At 50.3% G+C, this 23,885-nt stretch overlaps 1 protein-coding gene and 1 non-coding gene across 4 annotated transcripts; one reads left to right on the top strand and one right to left on the bottom strand.

Moving 5' to 3' along the window:
* Nucleotides 1-2,337: 2,337 nt before the first annotated feature.
* On the top strand, nt 2,338-23,231 carry AP1M2 (adaptor related protein complex 1 subunit mu 2). 3 transcript variants are annotated; one of them, XM_064380721.1, is made up of 13 exons: nt 2,434-2,460; nt 4,453-4,780; nt 7,779-7,935; nt 8,182-8,249; nt 12,520-12,650; nt 12,763-12,910; nt 13,006-13,132; nt 14,195-14,337; nt 15,357-15,428; nt 17,306-17,464; nt 20,583-20,708; nt 21,109-21,184; nt 22,814-23,231. In XM_064380721.1, the coding sequence occupies exons 3-13, from the start codon at nt 7,815-7,817 to the stop codon at nt 22,834-22,836; spliced, it is 1,194 nt and encodes a 397-aa protein (XP_064236791.1). In that variant the 5' UTR covers nt 2,434-2,460; nt 4,453-4,780; nt 7,779-7,814; the 3' UTR covers nt 22,837-23,231. The 3 variants fall into 3 exon arrangements, with proteins under 3 accessions (XP_064236789.1, XP_064236790.1, XP_064236791.1); XM_064380719.1 differs by lacking the exon at nt 4,453-4,780 and having other exon boundaries at nt 2,338-2,460; XM_064380720.1 differs by lacking the exons at nt 4,453-4,780; nt 8,182-8,249 and having other exon boundaries at nt 2,393-2,460; nt 7,779-7,967.
* Nucleotides 6,479-6,619, bottom strand: LOC135276899 (U4 spliceosomal RNA). The gene has a single exon (XR_010344450.1). It is a non-coding gene; the product is annotated as a U4 spliceosomal RNA (small nuclear RNA).
* Nucleotides 23,232-23,885: the final 654 nt, after the last annotated feature.

Consider the following 23,885-nt stretch of genomic DNA (forward strand, 5'->3'; position numbering starts at 1 on the left):
CAAAAATTAGCTGGACATGGTGGTGGGTGCCTGGAATCCCAGTTACTAGGGGTGCTGAGGCAGGAGGATCGCTTGAACCTGGAAGGCGGAGGTTGCAGTGAGCTGAGATCATGCCACTGAACTGCATCCTGGGCAACAGAGCAAGAATCCATCTTTAAAAAAACAAAGCTTTTGGGCCGGGCGCGGTGGCTCACACCTGTAATCCCAGCGCTTTGGGAGGCCGAGAGATCGAGACCATCCTGGTCAACACGGTGAAACCCCGTCTCTACTAAAAATACAAAAAATTAGCTGGGCATGGTGGCGCGTGCCTGTAATCCCAGCTACTCAGGAGGCTGAGGCAGGAGAATTGCCTGAACCCAGGAGGCGGAGGTTGTGGTGAGCCGAGATTGTGCCATTGCACTCCAGCCTGGGTAACAAGAGCGAAACTCCGTCTCCAAAAAAAAAAAAAAAGCTTTTTTTTTTTTTTTTTAATGAATAGAGTAAATTGGTAAGAATAATAAAAGCTACATTTGTCCTGCTCGGAATGATATTCACAGTTCCCGTTACTGAGTGAATGAATATTTCAAATTCACTCAGTAAAATTTATTTATTTATCTAGAAACAGCAATGGTGCGATCTTGGCTCACCGCAACCTCCACCTCCTGGTTCCAGTGATTCTCCTGCCTCAGCCTTCCAATTAGCTGGGATTATAGGCATGGGCCACCATGCCAGGCTATTTTTTTTTTTTTTTTTTTTTGTATTTTTCGTAGAGATGAGGTTTCTCCATGTTGGTCAGGATGATCTTGAACTCCCGACCTCAGGTGATTCACCCCCTTCGGCCTTCCAAAGTGCTGGGATTGCAGGTATGAGCCACCACGTCCGGCCCACCAATAAAAATTATTATATGAAACAGTGAATGAATGAATTGGACAAATTTTGAGCACCCAGTGCTGAGCACTGGGGATATAAACATGAACAAGACAAAGTCCTTGCTGTATTGGCGCTGACATGTGTGGGAGAGACAAGATGAATGGATAGATGAATTAACGAGAGAATGAATGAATGGATGGATAGATGGGTGGATGGATAGATAGGTGAATAAATTAATGAGTGCAAGAATGGATGAATGGATGGATGGATGGACCAATGGATGGATGGATACATGAATAAATTAACGAATGCAAGAATGGATGAATGGAGCCAGGGATGGTGGCTCATGCCTATAATCCCAGCACTTTGGGAGGCTGAGGCAAGTGGACCACGAGGTCAGGTGTTCAAGACCAGCCTATCCATATGGTGAAACCCCGCCTCTACTAAAAATACAAATATTAGCCCCTTATAATCCCAGCTACTCAGGAGGCTGAGGCAGAAGAATTGCTCCAGCCTGGAGGGCAGAGGTTGCAGTGAGCCAAGATTGTGCCACTGCACTCCAGCCTGGGTGACAGAGTGAGACTCCGTCTCAAAAAAAAAAAAAAAAAGAATGGGTGAATGGATGGATGAGTGGAATGATGGATGGATAGATGAATAAAATGATGAATGCAAGAATGGATAAATGGATGGATAGATAGATAAATTGATGAATGTAAGAATGGATGAATGAATGGGTGGATGGATGGATGGATGGATGGATAAATAAATTGATGAATGCAATAATGGATGAATGGATGGATGGATGAATGGATGAATGATGGATGGATGGATGAATAAATTAATGAATGCAAGAATGGATGAATGGATGGATGGATGAATGATGGATGGACAGATGGATGGATGAACAAATTAATGAATGCAAGAATGGATGGATGGATGGATAGATAAATTGACGAATGTAAGGATGGATGGATGGACAGATGAATAAATTGACAAATATAAGAATGGATGAATGGATGAATAGATGGATGAATGGAAAGATGAATAATGAATGTAAGAGTGGATGAATGAATGAATGGATGGATGGATAATGGATAGATGAATAAATAAATAAATGCAAAAATGGATGAATGGATGACGAATGGATGGATGGAGGGATGAATCTATGGAACATGGATTAATGAATGGCCGAATTAGTGGATGCATGGATGGATTAATGAATGCAAGAATGAATGAATGGATGGATGGATGGAGAGAGGAATGTAAGGAAGGATGAATGAATGGGTGGAAGGCTGGATGATTTGTCTGGGGTCTCCACCCATCAGTACTCCTGGGGGGGTAAGGAAAGTGAAGCGGGGCAGCAGACCCATCCGAAGCCGCAGTACCTCTCCGAGCCCCGCAGCCGTCTTCGCGTCTGCCGACAGCGCTGCTCACCTGGCGGCCTCCCCTTTAAGACGCACACACCTGGGCGCTCACCTGGGCGCAGGCGCTTCCGCAGGAAGAAGGAAGCGGCACTGCCGTCGCCTCCCCGCGCTCCCTCCCCGCCTCCTAGGTCCCTCGGCCGCCACCATGTCCGCCTCGGCCGTCTTCATTCTCGACGTCAAGGGCAAGGTGAGGCTGGGCATGAGGAGTTGGGAGACTGACTGGTGAGGTCTCGCTCCCGGGGATTCAGGGAAGACTCTACTCTGCGCAGGCCAGGGAGGGAGGCCCCAGAAAGGGGCCTGGGAACACCCCCTCCCCACGCAGTCCCTGGGAATCCGGGGCCAAATCCCACCTCCAGCATTCACTCACCTTGTGCCAGAGGCCAAGGCCTTCGCCTCTCAGGGCCTCAGTTTCTCTGTATGTAAAAATGGGAGCAACAGAGTTCCCCACCCAATGAGAATTAATACAACTCGCTGCATGTAAACTACTTAGCACAGTGGCCTTTCTGCAAATATTAGGAACTCAGCAAATTGAAATTATCTCCATCACCATCGGCATCCACAGTGTTAATACCTGGGGAAGGCGGCTGAGGCAGGGGCCTCTAACTCCGCTCTGTGGCTGTCTTGTGTCTTTCTGAAGTCCTTTCATTCCTCTTGCCTTTTTAAATTTTCGAGACAGGGTCTTTTGCTGTCACCCAGGCTGGAGTGCAGTGATGCCATCATAGCTCACTGCAGCCTGGAATTCCTGGGTTCAAGGGATCCTCAGCCTCCAGAGGAGCTGTGAAAACACAGGTGCAGGCCACCACGCCTGGCTAATTCTTGAAATTTTTTTGTCGCGAGATCCCGCTATGTTGCCAAAGCTGGTGTCAAACTCCTGAGTAACTGGGGCTGTGGGCTGACTCCACCCTCCACTATGCCTGGCTATTTTTAATTATTATTATTTTTTTTTTAGATGGAATCTCACTCTGTCACCCAGGCTATGATTCTCCTGCCTCAGCCTCCTGAGTAGCTGAGACTACAGGCGCCTGCCACCATGCCCAGCCAATTTTTGTATTTTTAGTAGAAGCAGGGTTTCACCATCATGGCCAGGCTGGTTTTGAACTCCTGACCTCAAGTGGTCCACCCACCTTGGCCTCCCAAAGTGCTGGGATTACAGGCATGAGCCACTGCACCCAGCCTTTTTTTTTTTTTTTTTTTTTTTGTGGAGATGGGGTCTTACTATGTTGCCTAGGATAGTCTTGAACTCCTGGGCTCCAGTAATCCTCCTGCTCAAAGTGCTGGGATGACAGGTGTGAGCCACTGCAGCTGGCCTGTCTTGTTGTTTAATAGCCAAAATAACAGTGGTAAAAATAAGATTCCTGTTAATATTAATAGTGAGAGCTAAGATACTTGAGAACCTGCCAAGGGTCCTCCCTGTTCAGACGCTGGACAAAACAATCTTAAGAAGTGATTCTGGGCCAGGCGCGGTGGCTCACGCCTGTAATCCCAGAACTTTGGGGGGGGCCGAGGCAGGTGGATCACGAGGTCAAGAGATCGAGACCATCCTGGTCAACATGGTGAAACCCTGTCTCTACTAAAAATACAAAAAATTAGCTGGGCATGGTGGCGTGTGCCTATAATCCCAGCTACTCAGGAGGCTGAGGCAGGAGAATTGCCTGAACCCAGGAGGCAAAGGTTGCGGTGAGCCAAGATCGCGCCATTGCACTCCAGCCTGGGTAACAAGAGCGAAACTCCGTCTCAAAAAAAAAAAAAAGAAGTGGTTACTATTATGGGCGGCTTCCTGACTACAGACACAATCATATGAGCTTCTTCCTTTCTTAATTTCTTCCTTTTTTCGTTCATTCCTTCCTTCGTTTCCTTTCTTCTTTCCTTCTTCTTCTTTTTTTTTTTTTTTTGAGACAGAGTTTCACCATGTTGATCAGACTGGTCTCAAACTCCTGATTTCAGGTAATCCACCCGCCTCGGCCTCCCAAAGTGCTGGGATTACAGGCATGAGCCACCGTGCCCGGCCTTTCTTTCTTTCTTTCTTGTCACCCAGGCTGGAGTGCAGTCATGTGATCACAGCTCACTGCAGCCTCGACCTCCTAGGCTCAAGCGATCCTCCTGCCTCAGCCCCCAGAGTAGCTGTGACTACACAGGTGCAGGCCACCATGCCCAGCTAATTCTTAACATTTTTTTGTAGAGGAATCCGGCAATGTTGCCAAAGCTGGTCTGAAACTCCTGGCCTCAAGCGATCCTCATGCCTCGGTCTTCCAAAGCAGTGGGATTGGATTACATGCCTGAGTGATTGCACCATTGCACCTGGCCTCTTCTTTGCTTTTTTTTTTCAATAATCCCACTTTGGTGCAAATGAAGTCTGGGACAGCAGCAGGGATTCTGGACTCAGGATGCCTTAGATCGACCCCCAGTTTCCATGCTGCCAATGGACACGGTTTCTAACCTCACTTCTCCTGTGTAAAATGAAGATGATGATAATGTCTACCCCACGGGGTTGTGGCAAGAACTAATAAGTTAGCAAACATCTACTCTTTCTTTTTCTTTTCATAGTTTCTTTATTTTTCTTTCTTTCCTCTCTCTCTTTCTTTATTATTATTTTTTTTTGAGATGGAGTCTTGCTCTGTCGCCCAGGCTGGAGTGCAGTGGTGCGATCTCACTGCTGTCTCCCAGGTTCAAGCAATTCTCCTACCTCAGCCTAGCTGAGATTACAGGCGCACGTCACCATGCCTGGCTAATTTTTGTATTTTTAGTAGAGACGGGGTTTTGCCATGTTGGCCAGGCTGGTCTCCAACTCCTGACCTCAAAGTGTGGGGATTACACACATGAGCCACCACACCCTCCTTCCCTCCCTCCCTCTCTCCCTTGCTTCCTCCCTTCCTCCCTTCTTCCTTCCTTCCTTTCTCCCTCCCTCCCTCCCTCCTTCCCTCTTTCTCTCTTTCTTTCTGGAGTCCTGCTCTGTCGCCCAGGCTGGAGTGCAGTGGTGTGGTCTCGGCTCACTGCAACCTCCACCTCCCGGGTTTAAGCAGTTCTCCTGCCTCAGCCTCCTGCTTGCCACCATGCCTGGCTAATTTTTCGTATTGTAGTAGAGATGGGGGTTCACCACATGGGTCAGAATGGTCTTGATCTCCTGACCTCATGATCTGCCCACCTTGGCCTCCCAAAGTGTTGGGATTACAGGTGTGAGCCACCATGTCCGGCTTCTTTTCTTTTTTTTCTTTGAGAGGGAGTCTCACTCTGTCACCCAGGCTGGAGTGCAGTGGCGTGATCTCAGCTCACCGGAGTCTCAAATTCCTGGTCTCAAGTGATTCTCCCACCTCAGCCTCCCAAATAGCTGGGACTATAGGCACACACCAACATGCCTGTCTAATTTCTGTTGTTTTTTTAATGGCGTGATCTCGGCTCACCACAACCTCCGCCTCCTGGGTTCAGGCAATTCTCCTGCCTCAGCCTCCTGAGTAGCTGGGATTACAGGCACACGCCACCATGCCCAGCTAATTTTTTGTATTTTTAGTAGAGACGGGGTGGATGACCAGGATGGTCTCGATCCACCCGCCTCGGCCTCCCAAAGTGCTGGGATTACAGGCGTGAGACACCGCGCCCGGCAATTTCTGTATTTTTTTATAGACACAAGGTCTTGCTATGTTGCCTGCCGACAATCACTTTTTTTAATGTTTAAGTTCAGGGATACTTGTGCAAGTTTGTTTTATAGGTAAATGTGTATCATGGGAGGTGGTTTTACAGATTATTTCATCATCCAGGTATTAAGCCTAGTATCCATTAGTAATTTTAGAAAATTTAAAAAAATTTTTTTTTTTTTAAATAATAGAGATGGGGTTTCACCATCTTAGCTGGGCTGGTCTTGAACTCCTGACTTCATGATCCATCCGCCTCTGCCTCCCAAAGTGCTGGGATTACAGGCGTGAGCCACCGCGCCCGGCCTCCATTAGTAATTTTTGCTGATCCTTTCCCTCTTTCCACCCTCCACCCTCCAAAGGCCCCGGCGTCTGTCCCCCTCTGTGTGTCCATGTGTTCTCATCACGTAGCTCCCTCTTATAAGTGAGAACATGCAGTATTTGGTTTTCTATTCCCGTGTTAGAGGATAACGGCCTCCAGCTCCATCCATGTCCCTGTGAAAGACGTCATCTCTTTCTTTTATGGCTGCAAACACCTACCCTTTTTCTTTTTCTCTTTTCTTCTTTTTTTTGATTCAGTCGCCGTAGAGACTTCCAAAAATTGCCAATGCCGACTGTATTTCTAGTCGTCATGGCGGGGTATTGGGAAAAGTTTTCAATTAGCAATAATCAAGCCTCAGATAAATCTCATTGGCTATGATAATGCCGCTGCGCAAAGCTCCCTTTTTATTTTTTTCAAGACAGAATCTTGCTCTGTGGCTCAGGCTAGAGTGCAGTGACAAGATCTCCACTCACTGCAATCTCTACTTCCCAGGTTCAAGCGATTCTCCTGCCTCGGCCTCCTGAGTAGCTGGGATTATAGGTGCCTGCCACCATGCCTGGCTAATTTTTTTTTTAAGGTAGAATTTCACTCTTGTTATCCAGGCTGGAGTGCAATGGCACGATCTCTGCTCACCACAACCTCTGCCTCCCAGGTTTAAGCGATTCTCCTGCCTCAGCCTCCCATGTAACTGGGACCACAGGCACGTGCCACCACACTTGGCTAATTTTTTTGTATTTTTAGTAGAGATGGGGTTTCACTGTGTTAGCCTGGATAGTCTCAATCTCCTGAGCTCGTGATCTGCCCACCTCAGCCTCCCAAAGTGCTGGGATTACAGGCATGAGCCACCACGCCTGGTCTAATTTTTGTATTTTTAGTAAAGACAGTGTTTCACCATGTTGGCCATGCTGGTCTCGAACTTCTGACCTCAGGTGATCTGCCTGCCTCATCCTCTCAAAATGCTGGGATTACAGGTGTGAGCCACTGCCCCTGGCTGTCACCTACTCTTCTTTTTTCTTTTTTTTTCTTTTTTTTTTTTGAGACAGTCTCAATCTGTCGCCCAGGCTGGAGTGCAGTGGTGCCATCTAGGTCCAGCTCACTGCAAACTCCGCTACCCGGGTTCAAGCGATTCTCCTGCTTCAGCCTTCTGAGTAGCTGAGATTACAGGTGCGCACCACCACGCCTGGCTAATTTTTTTGTATTTTTAGTAGAGACAGGGTTTCGCTATGTTGGTCAGGCTGGTCTCGAACTCCTGACCTCAGGTGATCTGCCCACCTTATCCTCTCAAAGTGCTAGGGTTACAGGTGTGAGCCACCGCACCCACCCATCACCTACTCTTAACTAGAACACGGCCTGGCACTTAGTGAAGACCCTAGACCCATTAGCTATTGTCAGTCCTCACACTCCCATTTTACAGAGCGGGAAACTGAGGCACAAGGAGGCAGAGCCTTGCCCAGGTCCCTTAGCTAGGAAGTAGGGTCAGAACCGGGCACTGTGCCCCCACAGTGTGGTAGGTTCCTGGATGCTGGTGGTGACCAGGTCCTTTCCTCACACCCTCAGCCCCTGATCAGCCGCAACTACAAGGGCGATGTGCCCATGAGCAAGATTGAGCACTTCATGCCTCTGCTGGTGCAGCGGGAGGAGGAGGGCGCCCTCACCCCGCTGCTGAGCTACGGCGAGGTCCACTTCCTATGGATCAAACACAGCAACCTCTACCGTATCCACCCCACGTGGCGTCCCTGGAGGCGGGTGTGTAGGGGTGGCGGCGACGGTAGCGGCTTAGGCCGAGAGGGTGGCTTGAAGACCGGAGTTGCACAGCACATCTGTGTGGCTCAGGCTGGGGGGCAGGGGCAGGGGCAGGTAGAGATGGGGGTGGTGGCAAGGGACAGGGTGGAGGTTCAGGGTCTGTGCTCCATTTACGCCTCCATAAATGGCACCTTTTCCTGAACCTTGCTGCCCCCAGTGGTGGCCACCACACTGAAGAACGCCAATGCCTCACTGGTGTACTCCTTCCTGTATAAGACAGTAGAGGTAGGTACTGGCCTCCCATTGGCCGACCGGTCTATCCATCTACCCCTCTTGCCCGCCTCTTTTGAGATCTCTTTCCTTCTTTCTTTCCTTCTTTCCTTCCCTCCTTCCCTCCTTTCTTCCTTTCTTTTTCTACAGTTTTGCTCTGTCGCCAGGCTGGAGTACCATGGTGTGGTCTTGGCTCACTGCAACCTCCGCCTCCCAGGTTCAAGCAGTTCTCCCAAGTAACTGGGATTACAGGCGTCTGCCACCACACCCGGCTAATTTTTGTATTTTTAGTAGAAACAAGGTTTCACCATGTTGGTCAGGCTGGTCTCGAACTCCTGACCTCGTGCTCCACCTGCCTCGGCCTCCCAAAGTGCTGGGATTACTGGCGTGAGTCACCACACCTGGCCTTGAGATCTTTTTCTGATAGGAAGACCCCACCAGCTCTCCCTAGGCCTTCTTTTTTTTTTTTTTTTTGGTAGAGACAGGATCTTGCTATATTACTCAGGTTGGTCTAGAACTCCTGAATTGAAGCAATCTTCCTGCCTCAGCCTCCCAAATTGCTGTGATTACAGACATGAGCCGCCACACTCAGTCCTTCGCTGGGGCCTTGCCTGAGTCCCTGTGCATCAAAGCCCCATCACGCTGCATCTCATCAGCTGCTTATGACGTCCTCTCTCCCTAAAGGGCAGGAACCAAGAATGTCTCAGAGAGTGTACAGCTCAGCTAAGCCCAAGAACTTGCATTCAGTCCCAGCTTCCGTATTTCCTCACTGTGTGACCTGGAGCAAGTGACTTCTCATCTCTGTGTTTAAAAAAAAAAAAAAAAGAGTCTGGAAATTATTTTTTTTTGTTTTATTTTATTTTTGAGACAGGGTCTCATTCTGTCACCCAGGCTGGAGTACAGTGGCGCAATCTTGGCTCACTGCAACCTCCGCCTCCTGGGTTCAAGTGATTCTCCCGCATAGCTGGGATTACAGGCGCCCGCCACCATGCCCGGCTAATTTTTCTATTTTTAGTAGAAACAGGGTTTCACCATATTGGTCAGGCTGCTCTCAAAATCCTGACCTCATGATGCCTCCACCTCAGACTTCCAAAGTGCTGGGATTACAGGTATGAGCCACCAAGCCTGCCTTGCCCAGCTAATTTTTGTATTTTTAGTAGAGACAGGGTTTCACCATGTTGGCTAGGCTGGTCTCGAACTCCTGACCTCAAGTAATCCACCTGCCTCAGCCTCCAAAAATGCTGGGATTACAGGTGTGAGGCACCGCACCCAGCCTCATCTCTGTGCTTCTAAACTCGGGGTTATAACAAGCCCTGCCTCAGGGTTGTACAAATAAATTAATACCTGTCAAGTGCCTAGAACATTGCTCAGTGTATAGTAAGTGCTCAACAAAGGTTTACCGCTATTAGATTATCACAAATATTATAGTAATCACATAATAATGTATTGAATATTTATAATATGCCACTGGTTTTTGTTTGTGTGTGTGTTTTTTGAGACGGAGTTTTGCTCTTCTTGCCCAGGGTGGAGTGCAGTGGTGCGATCTCGGCTCACCGCAACCTCTGCCTCCTGGGTTCAAGTCATGCTCCCGTCTCAGCCTCCTGAATAGCTGGGATTACAGGCATCTACCACCACGCCCGGCTACTTTTGTATTTTTTACTAGAGACGGGGTTTCTCCATTTTGGCCAGGCTGGTGTTGAATTCCGGACCTCAGGTGATCCACCCACCTTGGCCTCCCAAAGTGCTGGGATTACAGACATGAGCCACCGCGCCCGGCCTTTTTTTTGTTTGTTTGTTTTTTTGAGACAGGGTCTTGCTCTGTAACCCAGACTGGAGGGCAGTGACGCAATCTCAACATGCTAGAGCCTTGATCTTCCTTTTTAAATTAAATCAAATTAAATTAAATTAAATTAAATTAAATTTTTTTGAGATAGAGTGTCTCTGTTGCCCAGGCTGGAGCGCAATGGCACAATCTCAGCTCACTGCAACCTCTACCTCCCGGGTTCAAGTGATTCTCTTGCCTCAGCCTCCCAAGTAGCTGCGACTACAGGTCCATGTCACCACGCTAGGCTAATTTTTGTATTTGTGTTTTTATTTTTTGAGAAGGAGTCTCACTCTGTCTCCAAGGCTAGGGTGCAGTGGTATAATCTCAGCTCACTGCAACCTCCTCCTACCAGGTTCAAACGATTGTCAGACCTCAGCCTCCTGAGTAGCCGGGACTACAGGTGCACGCCACCATGCCCAGCTAATTTTTATATTTTTAGTAGACATGGGGTTTCTCCATGTTGGCCAGGCTGGTCTCAAACTCCCAACCTAAGGTGATCCACCTGCCTCAGCCTCCCAAAGTGCTGGGATTACAGGCGTGAGCCACTGTGCCCGGCCAGTTTTTGGTATTTTTTGTAGAGACAGAGTCTCTCCATGTTACCAGCCGGGGATTATATGTGTGAGTGAGTCACTGCACCCTGCCTATAAATACTCTTCCACGAACAAGAAATATTTATTGATTTGCCTTCTCTCTCTCTCTTTTTTTTTTTTGAGACCAAGTCTCGCTCTTGTCGCCCAGGCTGGAGTGCAGTGGCGTGATCTCAGCTCACTGCAACCTCCACCTCCCGGGTTCAAGTGATTCTCCTGCCTCAGCCTCCCAAGTAGCTGGGATTAAAGGCACGTCACCACACTTGGCGTGTTTTGTATTTTCAGTAGAGACGGGGTTTCACCATGTTGGTTGGGCTGGTCTTGAACTCCTGACCTCAGGTGGGCCACCTGCCTTGGCCTCCCAAAGTGCTGGGATGACAGCTGTGAGCCACCGTGCCCGGCCTGATTTGCCTTCTCTTTGCAAAATGGGGATACACAGCTATGGACGTAGTAGGCAGAGTCCTGGTCCCATTGTTCACTGATGCTAACAGAGGGAATGAGACAGTACACTGTGGAGTTAAAGGGCATTAAGGAGGCCGGGCATGGTGGCTCACGCCTGTAATCCCAGCACGTTGGGAGGCTGAGGCAGGTGGATCACGAGGTCAGGAGTTTGAGACCATCCTGGCCAACATGGTGAAACCCCGTCTCCACTAAAAATACAAAAAATTAGCTGGGCATGGTGTAATCCCAGCTACTCAGGAGGCTGAGGCAGGAGAATTGCCTGAACCCAGGAGGCGGAGGTTGCGGTGAGCTGAGATCGCGCCATTGCACTCCAGCCTGGGTAACAAGAGCAAAACTCCGTCTCAAAAAAAAAAAAAAAATTAGCCAGGTGTGGTGGTGCGCACCTGTAGTCCCAGCTACTTGGGAGGCTGAGGCAGAAGAATCACTTGAACTTGGGAGGTGGAGGTTGAAGTGAGATGAGATTAAGCCACTGCAACCCAGCATGGGCAACAGCATCAATTCTTCTAAAAAAAAGTGGGGAGGGGCATTAAGGAGATTAAACAGAGGATTGTGTTAACCCATGACTTTAGTGCTGATCTCAAGGGAGGGAGGGCTTTGCCAAAGAAGGGACATTGGACAAGGTTTGAATGACAAGGACCCCACTGTGAGGTGAGCTGGGGAAAAGTGTCGAATGAGTGATAGTTTCTCCGCTGAGGTCATACATAAGTGTTCTCACGGGATCTTAACTTGGTGCTAGCTCCAGATTCACAGGGCCAGTGGATCAAATTTAGAATGTTCATGAACTTGGATGTTTCTTTCTTTTCTTTTTTGAGACTGAGCTTCACACTTGTCACCCAGGTTGGTGCGATCTCTGCTCAACCTCTGCCTCCCAGGTTCAAGCGATTCTCTTGCTTCAGCCTCCTGAGTAGCTGGGATTACAGGCACCTGCCATCATGCCCTTCTTTTTTTTATTTTTAGTAGAGACGGATTTCACCATTAGGCTGGTCTCAAACTCCTGAGCTCAAGCCATCCGACTGCCTTGGCCTCTCAAAGTGCTGGGATTACAGTCAGGAATCACCATGCCTGGCCTTTTTTCTTTTTGAGACAGGGTCTTATTCTGTTGCCCAGGCTGGAGTGCAGCACATTATCATGGCTCACTGCAGCCTCTATCTCCTGGGCTCAAGCGATCCTCTTGACTCAGCCTCCTGAGTAGCTGGGACTACCGGCATCCACCATCATGCCAAGCTAACAAAATTTTTTTTTTTTTTTTGGTAGAAATAGGGGCTTACTATGTTGCCCAGGCTGGTCTTGAACTCGTGACCTCAAGTGATCCTTGTGCCTTGGCCTTCCACGGTGCTGGGGTTACAGTCATGAGCTACTGTGCCCAGCCCATAGCCACACTTTGTGAGTATCTGTCTCCCCCAACCCCCAGGTATTCTGTGAATACTTCAAGGAGCTGGAGGAGGAGAGCATCCGGGACAACTTTGTCATCGTCTATGAGTTGCTGGACGAGCTCATGGACTTTGGCTTCCCGCAGACCACCGACAGCAAGATCCTGCAGGAGTGAGTGGAGCCCTGGGGTGGCCATGGGCTGGACCATGGGTGTAGGGAACTGGAGGAGGTCCAGGGAGGTGTCCCTGGGTCCAGCTGCTTGTTTCTGCCACCCTCCTGCCAGGTACATCACTCAGCAGAGCAACAAGCTGGAGACGGGCAAGTCACGAGTGCCACCCACTGTCACCAACGCTGTGTCCTGGCGCTCCGAGGGTATCAAGTATAAGAAGAACGAGGTCTTCATTGATGTCATAGAGTCCGTCAACCTGCTGGTGAGCCCACACACCTCCCCCGGACCCTTTCCAGGGCCTGGCTGCAGTAGAGGGAGCTGGATGCCTGCTGACCACCCCCCAACGTCCACCCTCAGGTCAATGCCAATGGCAGCGTCCTGCTGAGCGAGATCGTTGGTACCATCAAGCTCAAGGTGTTTCTGTCGGGAATGCCTGAGCTGCGGCTGGGCCTCAATGACCGTGTGCTCTTTGAGCTCACTGGCCGTAAGTATTTAGGGGACCTCTCTTCTGGGAAGTGCACAGGGGAGCCGTGAACCCATCCCACGTGAGGACCTAGAGAACGGCAGCCAGTTTTGAAATAAGCGCTTGCTCACCCTCTGCTGGTCACGGCCAGTATTGCAGCCATTGGTTGACTGGAAAGGCTGTTTCATGATGGAGCGACTATTGGGTGCCAGGTGCAGTTTTAGGGTCTGAGGACACAGCAGAGAAGAAAAAGACAAACCCATGTTTTTACGGAGCTGAGATCCTGCTGAAAGGAGGAGACAGAATAGTATCATATGTATTCATTTATTTTGGGACGGGGTCTCCCTCTGTCGCCCAGGCTGCAGTGTAGTTTGTGATTGTAGCTCATTGCAGCCGTGACTTCCGAGGCTCAATTGATCCTCCTACCTCAGCGTCTCGAGCAGCTGGGACCACAGGCAAGGACCATCTAATTTTTAAATTTTTTTATAGAGACAGGAATCTCATTATATCGCCCAGGTTGGTCTAAGCTCCTGGCCTCAAGCGATCCTCCTGCCTTGGCCTCCCGAAGTGCTAGGATTGCAGGTGTGAGCTACTGTGCCTGGCTTAGCATTGTATTTAAAAGCTAGATGACTGGGCACAGTGTCTCACACCTGTAATCCCAATACTTTGGGAGGCTGAGGGGGGAGGGTCACAAGGTCAGGCATTTAAGACCAGCCTGGCCAACAAAGTGAAACCCCATCTCTACTAAAAATACAAAAAATTAGCTGGGTGTGGTGGTGGGTGACTGTAATTCTAGCTACTTGGGAAGCTGAGGCAGGAGAATCACTTGAACCTGGGAGGCGGAGGTGATAGTGAGCCGAGATCACGTCCCTGCACTCCAGCCCAGGTGATAGTATGAGACTCCTGTCTCAAAAAAAAAAAAAAGCCAAGGTTCGGAATCCAGCTCTACCCTGCTGGTTTTTATGCACCCTCTCTGGGCCTTGGTTTCCCCATATGGGGTGATAGTGGTGGGCAGGGAACGTGGGGATAGGAATTCTTCCCTGGCCCCCAGGGTCACTCCGCACTCTCCACTCTGAGTTTCAGGCGGCAAGAACAAATCGGTAGAGCTAGAGGATGTGAAATTCCACCAGTGCGTGCGGCTCTCACGCTTTGACAACGACCGCACCATCTCCTTCATCCCGCCTGATGGTGACTTTGAGCTCATGTCCTACCGCCTCAGCACCCAGGTGAGGTAGGGTCCAGCCCCACGTGGGTGGGGTAGGATGGGGTAGGCTGAAGAGTAGCCCTGAGCTAGGCGCGGTGTTTCATGCCTATAATCCCAGCGCCTTGGGAGGCCGAGGCGGGTGGATCACTTGAGGTCAAGAGTTTGAGACCGGCCTGGCCAACAGGGTGAAACCTCATCTCTACTAAAAATATAAAAATTAGCTGGGCGTGGTAGCACATGCCTGTAATCCCAGCTCCCGGGGAGGGTGAGGCAGGAGAATTGCTTGAACCTGGTAGGCGAAGGTTGCAGAGAGCTGAGATCACACCATTGTACTCCAGCCTGGGTGAAGAAGCCAGACTCTGTCTCAAAAAAAAAAAAAAAAAGGGCTGGTCTTGGTGGCTTATGCCTATAATCCAGCACTTTGAAAGGCCAAGGTGGGTGAATCACGAATTCAAGAGATCAAGACCAGCCTGGCCAACATGGTGAAACCTCATCTCTATTAAAAATACAAAAATTAGGCCAGGCGCAGTGGCTCACACCTATAATCCCAGCACTTTGGGAGGCCGAGGCGGGTGGATTACGAGATCAAGAGATTGAGACCATCCTGGTCAACATGGTGAAACCCCGTCTCTACTAAAATACAAAAATTAGCTGGGCATGGTGGCGCAAACCTCTAGTCCCAGCTACTTGGGAGGCTGAGGCAGGAGAATTGCTTGAACCCAGGAGGCGGAGGTTGCGGTGAGCTGAGATCGCGCCACTGCGCTCCAGCCTGGGTAACAAGAGCGAAACTCTGTCTCAAAAAAAAAAAAAAAAAAAAAAATTACCTGGGTGTGTTGGCACACACCTGTGGTCCCAGCTACTCAGGAGGCTGAGGCAGCAGAATTACTTGAACCCAGGAGGCGGAGGTTGCAGTGAGCTGAGATCGCGCCACTGCGCTCCAGCCTGGGTGACAGAGCCAGACTCTGTCTCAAAAAAAAAATAAATAAATAAATAAGAGTGACCCTTGAGTCCCCAACAACTGCTCCCATCTTTTGCCCACAGGTGAAGCCACTGATCTGGATTGAGTCTGTCATTGAGAAGTTCTCCCACAGCCGTGTGGAGATCATGGTCAAGGTGGGTCTTGGGAGAATGCTTATTAACAATGCATGATCTCAGGTGGGTGCAGTGGCTCTTGCCTGTAATCCCAGCACTTTGGGAGTCTGGAGCAGGCAGATCACTTAAGCCCAGAACTTTGAGACCAACCTGGGCAACATGGTGAAACCCCGTTTCTATAAAAAAATACAACAATTAGTCTGGCATAGTGGTGAGTCCTTGTAATCCCAGTTACTTGAGAGGCTGAGGTGGGAGGATTGCTTGAGCCCAGGAGGAGGAGGTGGTTGCAGTGAGCCAAGGACTCTAACCTGGATGACAGAGCTAGAACCCATCTCCCAAAAAAAGTCAGTTACCAAATAAAAACCACTGGGAGTGTTGGCTCACACCTGTAATCCCAGCACTTTTGGAGGCTGAGGTGGGCAGATCACCTGAGGTCAGAAGTTCAAGACCAGCCTGGCCAACGTGGTGAAACCCTGTCTCTACTAAAAATACAAAAATTAGCCAGGTGTGGTGGCGCTCACCTTAATCCCAGTCACTCAGGGGGCTGAGGCAAGAGAATCGCTTGAACCCCAAGGTGGAGTTTGTGGTGAGCCGAGAGCACGCCATTGCACTCTAGTCTGGGCAATAAGAGTGAAACTTCATATCTAAAACAACAACAACAAAACAGGCCGGGCGCGGTGGCTCACGTCTGTAATCCCAGCACTTTGGGAGGCTAAGGCGGGTGAATCACGAAGTCAGGAGTTCGAGACTAGCCTGACCAACATGGTGAAACCCCATCTCTAGAAAAATGCAAAAATTAGCCAGGCGTGGTGCTGCGCGCCTGTAATCCCAGCTACTTGGGAGGCTGAGGCAGGAGAATTACTTAAACCTGGGAGGTGGAGATTGTGGTGAGCTGAGATTGTGCCACTGCACTCCAGCCTGGGCGACAGAGTGAGACTCTGTCTCAAAAAACAAACAAAACCAAAACAAAACAAAAAACAACTCTTCTGTGATGGACTGAAGGGTTTTTTTGTTTGTTTGTTTGTTTTGAGGCAGAATCTCCCGCTGTTGCCCAGGCTGGAGTGCAGTAGCACATTCTCAGCTCACTGCAACCTCTGCCTCCTGAGTTCAAGTGATTCGCCTGCCTCAGCCTCTGGAGTAGCTGGGATTATAGGTGAGTGCCCCCATGCCCAGCTAATTTTTGTATTTTTAGTAGAACTCCTGCCCTCAGGGGATCTGCCTGCCTCACCCTCGGCCTCCCAAAATGCTAGGATTGCAGCCATGAACCACTACGGCCGGCCAGAAGGGGTCATTTTGAATCAGGCAAAGGTGTATGGTGCTGTCCAAATGAAAGGCACCAAGAGCGGGGCTTCTGGGGGCTCACGGTTGTGGCCCTGGCTCTACCACTTGTTGGCTGTGTTATCTGCAGGGAAATGCCTTAACTTCCCTGTGCCTCAGTTTCCTCATCTGCAAAATGGACAGAATAGCCAGGCATGGTACTCGTTCCTGCAATCCCAGCACTTTGGGAGGCTGAGGCAGGTGCATCACAGGGTCAGGAGATTGAGACCAGCCTGGCTAATATGGTGAAACCCCGTCTCTACTAAAAATACAAAACAATTAGCTGGGCATGGTGGCATGTACCTGTAGTCCCAGTTACTCAGAGAGGCGGGGGCACTGAGGCAGGAGAATCTCTTGAACCCAGGAGGCAGAGGTTGCAGTGAGCTGAGATTGTGCTGCTACACTCCAGCCTGGGCAACAGAGCGAGACTCTGTCTCAAAAAACAAACAAAAACTGGACAGGATAATGTCGCCACTTTAGAATTGTGGAGCCCTGGCTGAGATGGCATAGGAAAGGGCTTGGCGAATATTTGCAGGATGTGCAATCGAATTCTTCATGCTCCATGCTCTCTCTTCTGATAGGCCAAGGGGCAGTTTAAGAAACAGTCAGTGGCCAACGGTGTGGAGATATCTGTGCCTGTGCCCAGTGATGCCGACTCCCCCAGATTCAAGACCAGTGTGGGCAGTGCCAAGTATGTGCCAGAGAAAAACGTTGTGATTTGGAGTATTAAGTCTTTCCCGGTAAGCGCTGGGGACTGGTGGGGCATCTGGGGGTAGGGGTAGCTGCAGTAGCGTCAGGGCTGGCCAGGACGCATGAGAACAAGGCAGAGAAGAAATCAGAGATGCAGTCAGGTGTGGTGGCTCATGCCTGGAATCCCGGGACTTTGGGAGCCTGACATGGGCAGATTGCTTGAACCCAGGAGTTGGAGACCTGCCTGGGCAACACAGTGAGACCTTGCCTCTATAAAAAGATTCAGAGAGGCTGGGTGCGGTGGCTCACGCCTGTAATCCCAGCACTTTGGGAGGCTGAGGTAGGTGGATCAAGAGGTCAAGAGATTGAGACCATCCTGGCCAACATGGTGAAACCCCATCTCCACTAAAAATGCAAAAATTAGCTGGGCATGGTGGCGTGCACCTGTAGTCCCAGCTACTCTGGAGGCTGAGGCAGGAGAATTGCTTGAGACCGGGAGGCAGACGTTTCAGTGAGCTGAGATCATGCCACTGCACTCCAGCCCGGGCAACAGAGCGAGAGGACTCCATCTAAAAAAAAAAAAAAATTAAGACACCAGGCGCGGTAGCTCACACCTGTAATCCCAGCACTTTGGGAGGCTGAGGTGGGTGGATCACCTAAGGTCAGGAGATCAAGACCAGCCTGGCCAACATGGTGAAACCCTGTCTCTACTAAAAATATAAAAATTAGCTGGGCATGATAGTGTATGCCTATAAACCCAACTGCTTGGGAGACTGAGGCAGGAGAATTACTTGTACCTGGGAGGTGGAGGTTGCAGTGAGCTGAGATCGAGCTACCTTAAGCCTGGGTGATGGAGGAGTGAGACTCCATCTCAAAAAAAAAAAAAAAAAAAGATTAAGAAGAAAGAGGCCGGGTGCAGTGGCTCACACCTGTAATCCCAGCATTTTGGGAGGCCGAGGTGGGTGGATCACAAGAGGTCCAGAGATCGAGACCATCCTGGCCAAAATGGTGAAACCCCCTCTCTACTGAAAATACAAAAATTAGCTGAGCGTGGTGGCATGCACCTGTAATCCCAGCTACTTGGGAGGCTGAGGCAGGAGAATCACTTGCACCTGGGAGGCAGAGGTTGCGGTGAGCCGAGATTGCACCACTGCACTCTAGACTATCAACAGAGTGAGACTCCATCTCAAAAAAAAAAAAAAAGTAAAGAAATAAAAATAGCCGGGCGTGGTGGCTCACGCCTGTAATCCCAGCACTCTGGGAGGCCGAGGTGGGTGGATCATGAGGTCAAGAGATCGAGACCATCCCTGGTCAAGATGGTGAAACCCCGTCTCTACTAAAAATACAAAAATTAGCTGGGCATGGTGGCGCACGCCTGTAGTCCCAGCTACTCGGGAGGCTGAGGCAGGAGAATTGCTTGAACCCAGGAGGCAGAGGTTGCGGTGAGCTGAGATCGAGCCATTGCACTCCAGCCTGGGTAACAAGAGCGAAACTCCGTCTCAAAAAAAAAAAAAAGAAAGAAATAAAAATAAATCAGACAACAGATGCTGGAGAGGATGTGGAGAAATAGGAACACTTTTACTCTGTTGGTGGGAGTGTAAATTAGTTCAACCATTGTGGAAGACAGTGTGGCGATTCCTCAACGACCTAGAAATAGAAATTCCATTTGACCCAGCAATCCCATTACTGGGCATATATCCAAAGGATTATAAATCGTTCTACTATAAGAACACATGCACATGAATGTTCACTGCAGCACTGTTTACAATAGCAAAGACCTGGAACCAACCCAAATGCCCATCGATGATAGACTGGACAGGGAAAATGTGGCACACATACACCATGGAATATTATGTAGCCATCAAAAACGATGAGTTCGTGTCCTTTGTAGGGACATGGATGAACCTGGAAACCATCATTCTCAGCAAACTGACACAAGAACAGAAAATCAAACACCGCATGTTCTCACTCATAGGTGGATGTTGAACAATGAGAACACATGGACACAGGGAGGGGGGCATCACTGGGGTCTGTTGGGGGGAAATAGTGGGGGGCGGGGAGTTGGGGAGAGATAGCATGGGGAGAAATGCCAGATATAGGTAATGGGGAGGAAGGCAGCAAATCACACTGCCATGTGTGTACCTATGCAACAATCTTGCATGTTCTTCACATGTACCCCAAAACCTAAAATGCAATAAATAAATAAATAAATAAATAAATCAGGGAGGTACATATGCAGATGATGATTCTTTGAGAGTGATCAAGCTGGAAACCAGGCCAGGCTATTTCACAGAGGTACACTAAGCCTCCATGATGGGAAGTGGGTTTAAGTGTCCCCCTGCGAAGGTCTCGAGGAAACTGGCCCTGGGTTCAGCTTCCTCACCCTTGCTTTGCTGAGCTGGGTGGGCTTGGGAAATGCATTTCCCCTCAGGGAGGCTCAGTTTGCCCGTCTGTGAAATCCCTGGGCTGCTAGAGGTTTTGGCTCGTCCCTGTAAAACAGGACATGGTAGTTTAAAAAAAAAAATTGGGTTTTGCAGTCAGAATCTCTGCTGGTGAATTTCTGTCACCCAAGCTGGAGTGCAGTGGTGTGATCACAGCTCGCCACAGCCTCAAACTCCCAGGCTCAAGGGATCTTCCTGCCTCAGCCTCCCAAGTAGCTGAAACTACAGGCGTGTTCCACTGCACCCAGCTAAATTTTTTTTTTTTTTTTGAGACGGAGTTTCGCTCTTGTTGCCCAGGTTGGAGTGCAATGGTTTGATCTCGGCTGACCGCAACCTCCACCTCCTGGGTTCAGGCTATTATCCTGCCTCAGCCTCCCAAGTAGCTGGGATTACAGGAATGCACCACCATGCCTAATTTTTTTGTGTATTTTTAGTAAAGACAGGGTTTTCCATGTTGGTCAGGTTGGTCTCGAGCTCCTGACCTCAGGTGATCACCTACCTGGGCCTCCCAAAGTGCTGGGATTACAGGCGTGAGCCACCGTGCCCGGCTTTAATTTTTAAATTTTTTGTAGAGATGGGATCTCACTCTGTTGCCCAGGCTAAGGAGCTGTTATTTTCCTGTCTGTGAAATGTGCTGTGAGCACATCTTGCTCCCGGGGTTGCTATAAGGAAGGTCTGGGAAAGGGTAGAGGGACCCTGGTGTGTGTGATGCCCCGTGTTCCCTCAGGGGGGCAAGGAGTACTTGATGCGAGCCCACTTTGGTCTACCCAGCGTGGAGAAGGAGGAGGTGGAGGGCCGGCCCCCTATCGGGGTCAAGTTTGAGATCCCCTACTTCACCGTCTCTGGGATCCAGGTGAGAGAAGCCGTGGGGAGGCTCCTCCCCTTGACTTCGGTGTGTTCCTTTCTCTCCTGTCCCTTGGCTCAAGTCACCTCAGTCCCCCGGCCTATGTCCACTCCTCTGATGGCTTCCTGGCCTTTCCCGAGAACAATGTTACCTCTACCTGCTTGCGGCCTGGGCCTCCACTCCCCCAGCCTGTGCCACCGCGTTCCCCACTGGCTTGTTCATTCTCTCTCTTCTCCAAGCCATTCACCACTCCCTTGCCTGTGCCACCTCATCCCCCAAGACCATGTCACGTTCCCTCAGTGATCCCAGCCTGTGCCACATAGCCTCTTGGCCTAAGCCATCTCTTTCTCCCTGGCCCTGGCCACCTCCCTCCTGCAATCCTGGACCACCTCTTTTCATTCCCTTCCAGGTCCGATACATGAAGATCATTGAGAAAAGTGGTTACCAGGCCCTGCCCTGGGTTCGCTACATCACCCAGAGTGGCGGTAAGGCAGCCCGGCTTGCAGGGACAGTGGGGTAAGGGAAGGGCAGTGGGTAGGAACTCAGGGCTTTCACCACATTCTGGTTCAGAAAACTCAAGAAGGCAGCCGGACAAGGTGGCTGACACCTGTAATCCCAGCACTTAGGGAGTCCGAGGCAGGTGGATCACCTGAGATCAGGAGTTCAAGACCAGCCTGGCCATCATTGCGAAACCCCGTCTCTACTAAAAAAGGCAAAAAATTATCTGGGCATGGTGGCACATGCCTGTAATCCCAGCTACTTGGGAGGCTGAGGCAGGAGAATTGCTTGAACCCAGAAGGCGGAGGTTGCAGTGAGCTGAGATTGTGCCATTGCACTCCAGCCTGGGCAACAGAGACCCTGTCTCAAAAAAAAAAAAAAAAAAAAAAAGAATTGCTGCTTCTTGTCATGGCACTGTGAGCCTTGGTTTGCCCATCTTTAAAATGGGGGCAGTTGACCCAGGTGTGGTGGCTCACATCTGTAATTCCAACACTTTGGGAGGCTGAGGTGGTAGGACTGCTTGAGCTCAGGAGTTCTAGACCAGCCTTGGCAACACAGGAAAACTACTTCTTTACAAAAAATATAAAAATTAGCCAGGTATGATGCGTATACCTGTAGTCCCAGCAACTCACCAGGCTGAGGTGGGAGGATTGCCTGAGCCCAGGAGGTCGAGGCTGCAGTAAGCCATGATCGTGCCACTGCACTCCAGCCTGGGCAAGAGTGAGACCCTGGCTTGGGAAAAAAAAAAGAAAGAAAAATTGGGGCAATTGACAGCTCTAGGGTGGTCATGATTTGGAGAAGGGGCTGAACATATAGAATCCCCATCTGCTGCCTGGACACCAGCTTGTTGCTGTGGTTACAGTACCTGTCTTTAGCCCCAGTCTTTTTGTTGTTGTTGTTCTTATGACAGAGTCTGGCTTTGTCACTCAGGCTGAGTGCAATGGCATGATCTCAGCTCACGGCAACTTCTGCCTCCCAGGTTCAAGCAATTTTCCCTGCCTCGGCCTCCTGAGTAGCTGGGATTCAGATGCCTGCCACCACGCCTGGCTAATTTTTGTATTTTTAGTAGAGATGGGGTTTTGCCATGTTGGCCACGCTGGTCTCAAACTCCTAACCTCAGATGATCCTCCTGCCTCAGCCTCCCAAAGTGCTGGGATTACAGGCGTGAGCCACCGTGCCCGGCCTATTAGCCCCATTCTTAGCCTTGTCGATCATGAGCGCTGAGGTCAGGGATAAATTGAAGTGGCATGGGAGGCCGTCCCTCTTCCTTCCCCCCTCATTTCTTTTCTTTTTTGAGATGGTAGTCTCGCTCTATCGCCCAGGCTGGAGTGCAGAGCCACGATCTCAGCTCACTGCAACCTCTGCCTCCTGGGTTCAAGTGCTTCTTCTGCCTCAGCCTCCGGAGTAGCTAGGATTACAGGTGTGCGCCACCGTGTCCAGCTAATTTTTGTAGAGACGAGGTTTCACCACGTTGGCCAGGCTGGTCTAGAAATCTTGACCTCAACTGATCCGCCCACCTCGGCCTCCCGAAGTGCTGGGATTACAGGTGTGAACCACCACGTCCGACTCCCCTCTTCCCATTTCTGAGACGGCCCCTGCTCATTCTTTCTCTGCAGATTACCAACTTCGTACCAGCTAGAAGGGAGAAGAGATGGGGGCTTGAACAGGAGGCTTCCTTACAGCCCCGGCTGCAGACTTTAGGAGGGAAGGTGCGGGCTTTGCGTGTCTGCGTGAGGGCAGGCCTGGACTTGGCAGTGTCTCGCTCCCAGCATCGGCCCCTTCCTCACCTCTTCCTTACTCCATAGGCTGGGAGAGAAACTCTCTCTGCTTCCCTCGCCCTTGGAGCTTTCCCTGTCCCCCTGATTTTATATGAAGAAATAGAAAAGGGGCTTGAAGTCCCCGTCGCGAGTGCCTTTTTGCAATGACCTGCCTTAGCGGGTTTTGCGGGTCCCTCCTCCTTCACAGCCGCTGAGCCCAGAGGCCTGGCTGGCCCCTCCTCTGAATTTTACGACGTCATTAAAAAGATGAATCTAGCCGCTATCTATGTGCTTTTTGGATGGAGACATTGCTCAAGTGCTGCAGTGGGAGTGGCAACCGTCCCTGGTCATCGCTCGCTTGGGACCGGGGCAGTCAGTCTCCCTGGTCCCCTGCGGCTGCCTTCGCTTCCCACCTCCAGTCTGTTCCCCCAATAGCCGCTAGAGGGCGCCCGTTAGCTTCCCTTCTTTCTTTTTTTGAGACGGTCTCACTGTTGCCCAGGCTAGAGTGCAGTGGTGCAGTCTTGGCTCACTGCAACCTGTGCTTCCCGGGTTCAAGTGATTCTCCTGCCTCAGCCTCCTACCTAGCTGGGACTACAGGCGCCCGCCACCACGCTTGGCTAATGTGTGTGTGTGTGTGTGTGTGTGTGTGTGTGTTTGAGGCGGAGTTTCGCTCTGTCACACAGGCTGGAGTGCAGTGGTGTGATCTCGGCTCACTGCAACCTCCGCCTCCTGGGTTCAAGCAATTTTCCTGCCTCAGCGTCCCGAGTAGGTGGAACTACAGGTGCCTGCCACCATGCCTGGCTAATTTTTTTTTTTTTTTTGTATTTTTAGTAGAGATGGGGTTTCACCGTGTTAGCCAGGATGCTGTTGATCTCCTGACCTCGTGAGCTGCTCGCCTCGGCCTCCCAAAGTGCTGGGATTACTGGCGTGA

This window comes from Aotus nancymaae, unplaced genomic scaffold, assembly GCF_030222135.1.
Source record: "Aotus nancymaae isolate 86718 unplaced genomic scaffold, 86718_ANA_hifiasm-v0.15.2.pri h1tg000028l, whole genome shotgun sequence".
In the NCBI taxonomy this organism is placed as follows: Eukaryota; Metazoa; Chordata; class Mammalia; order Primates; family Aotidae; genus Aotus; species Aotus nancymaae.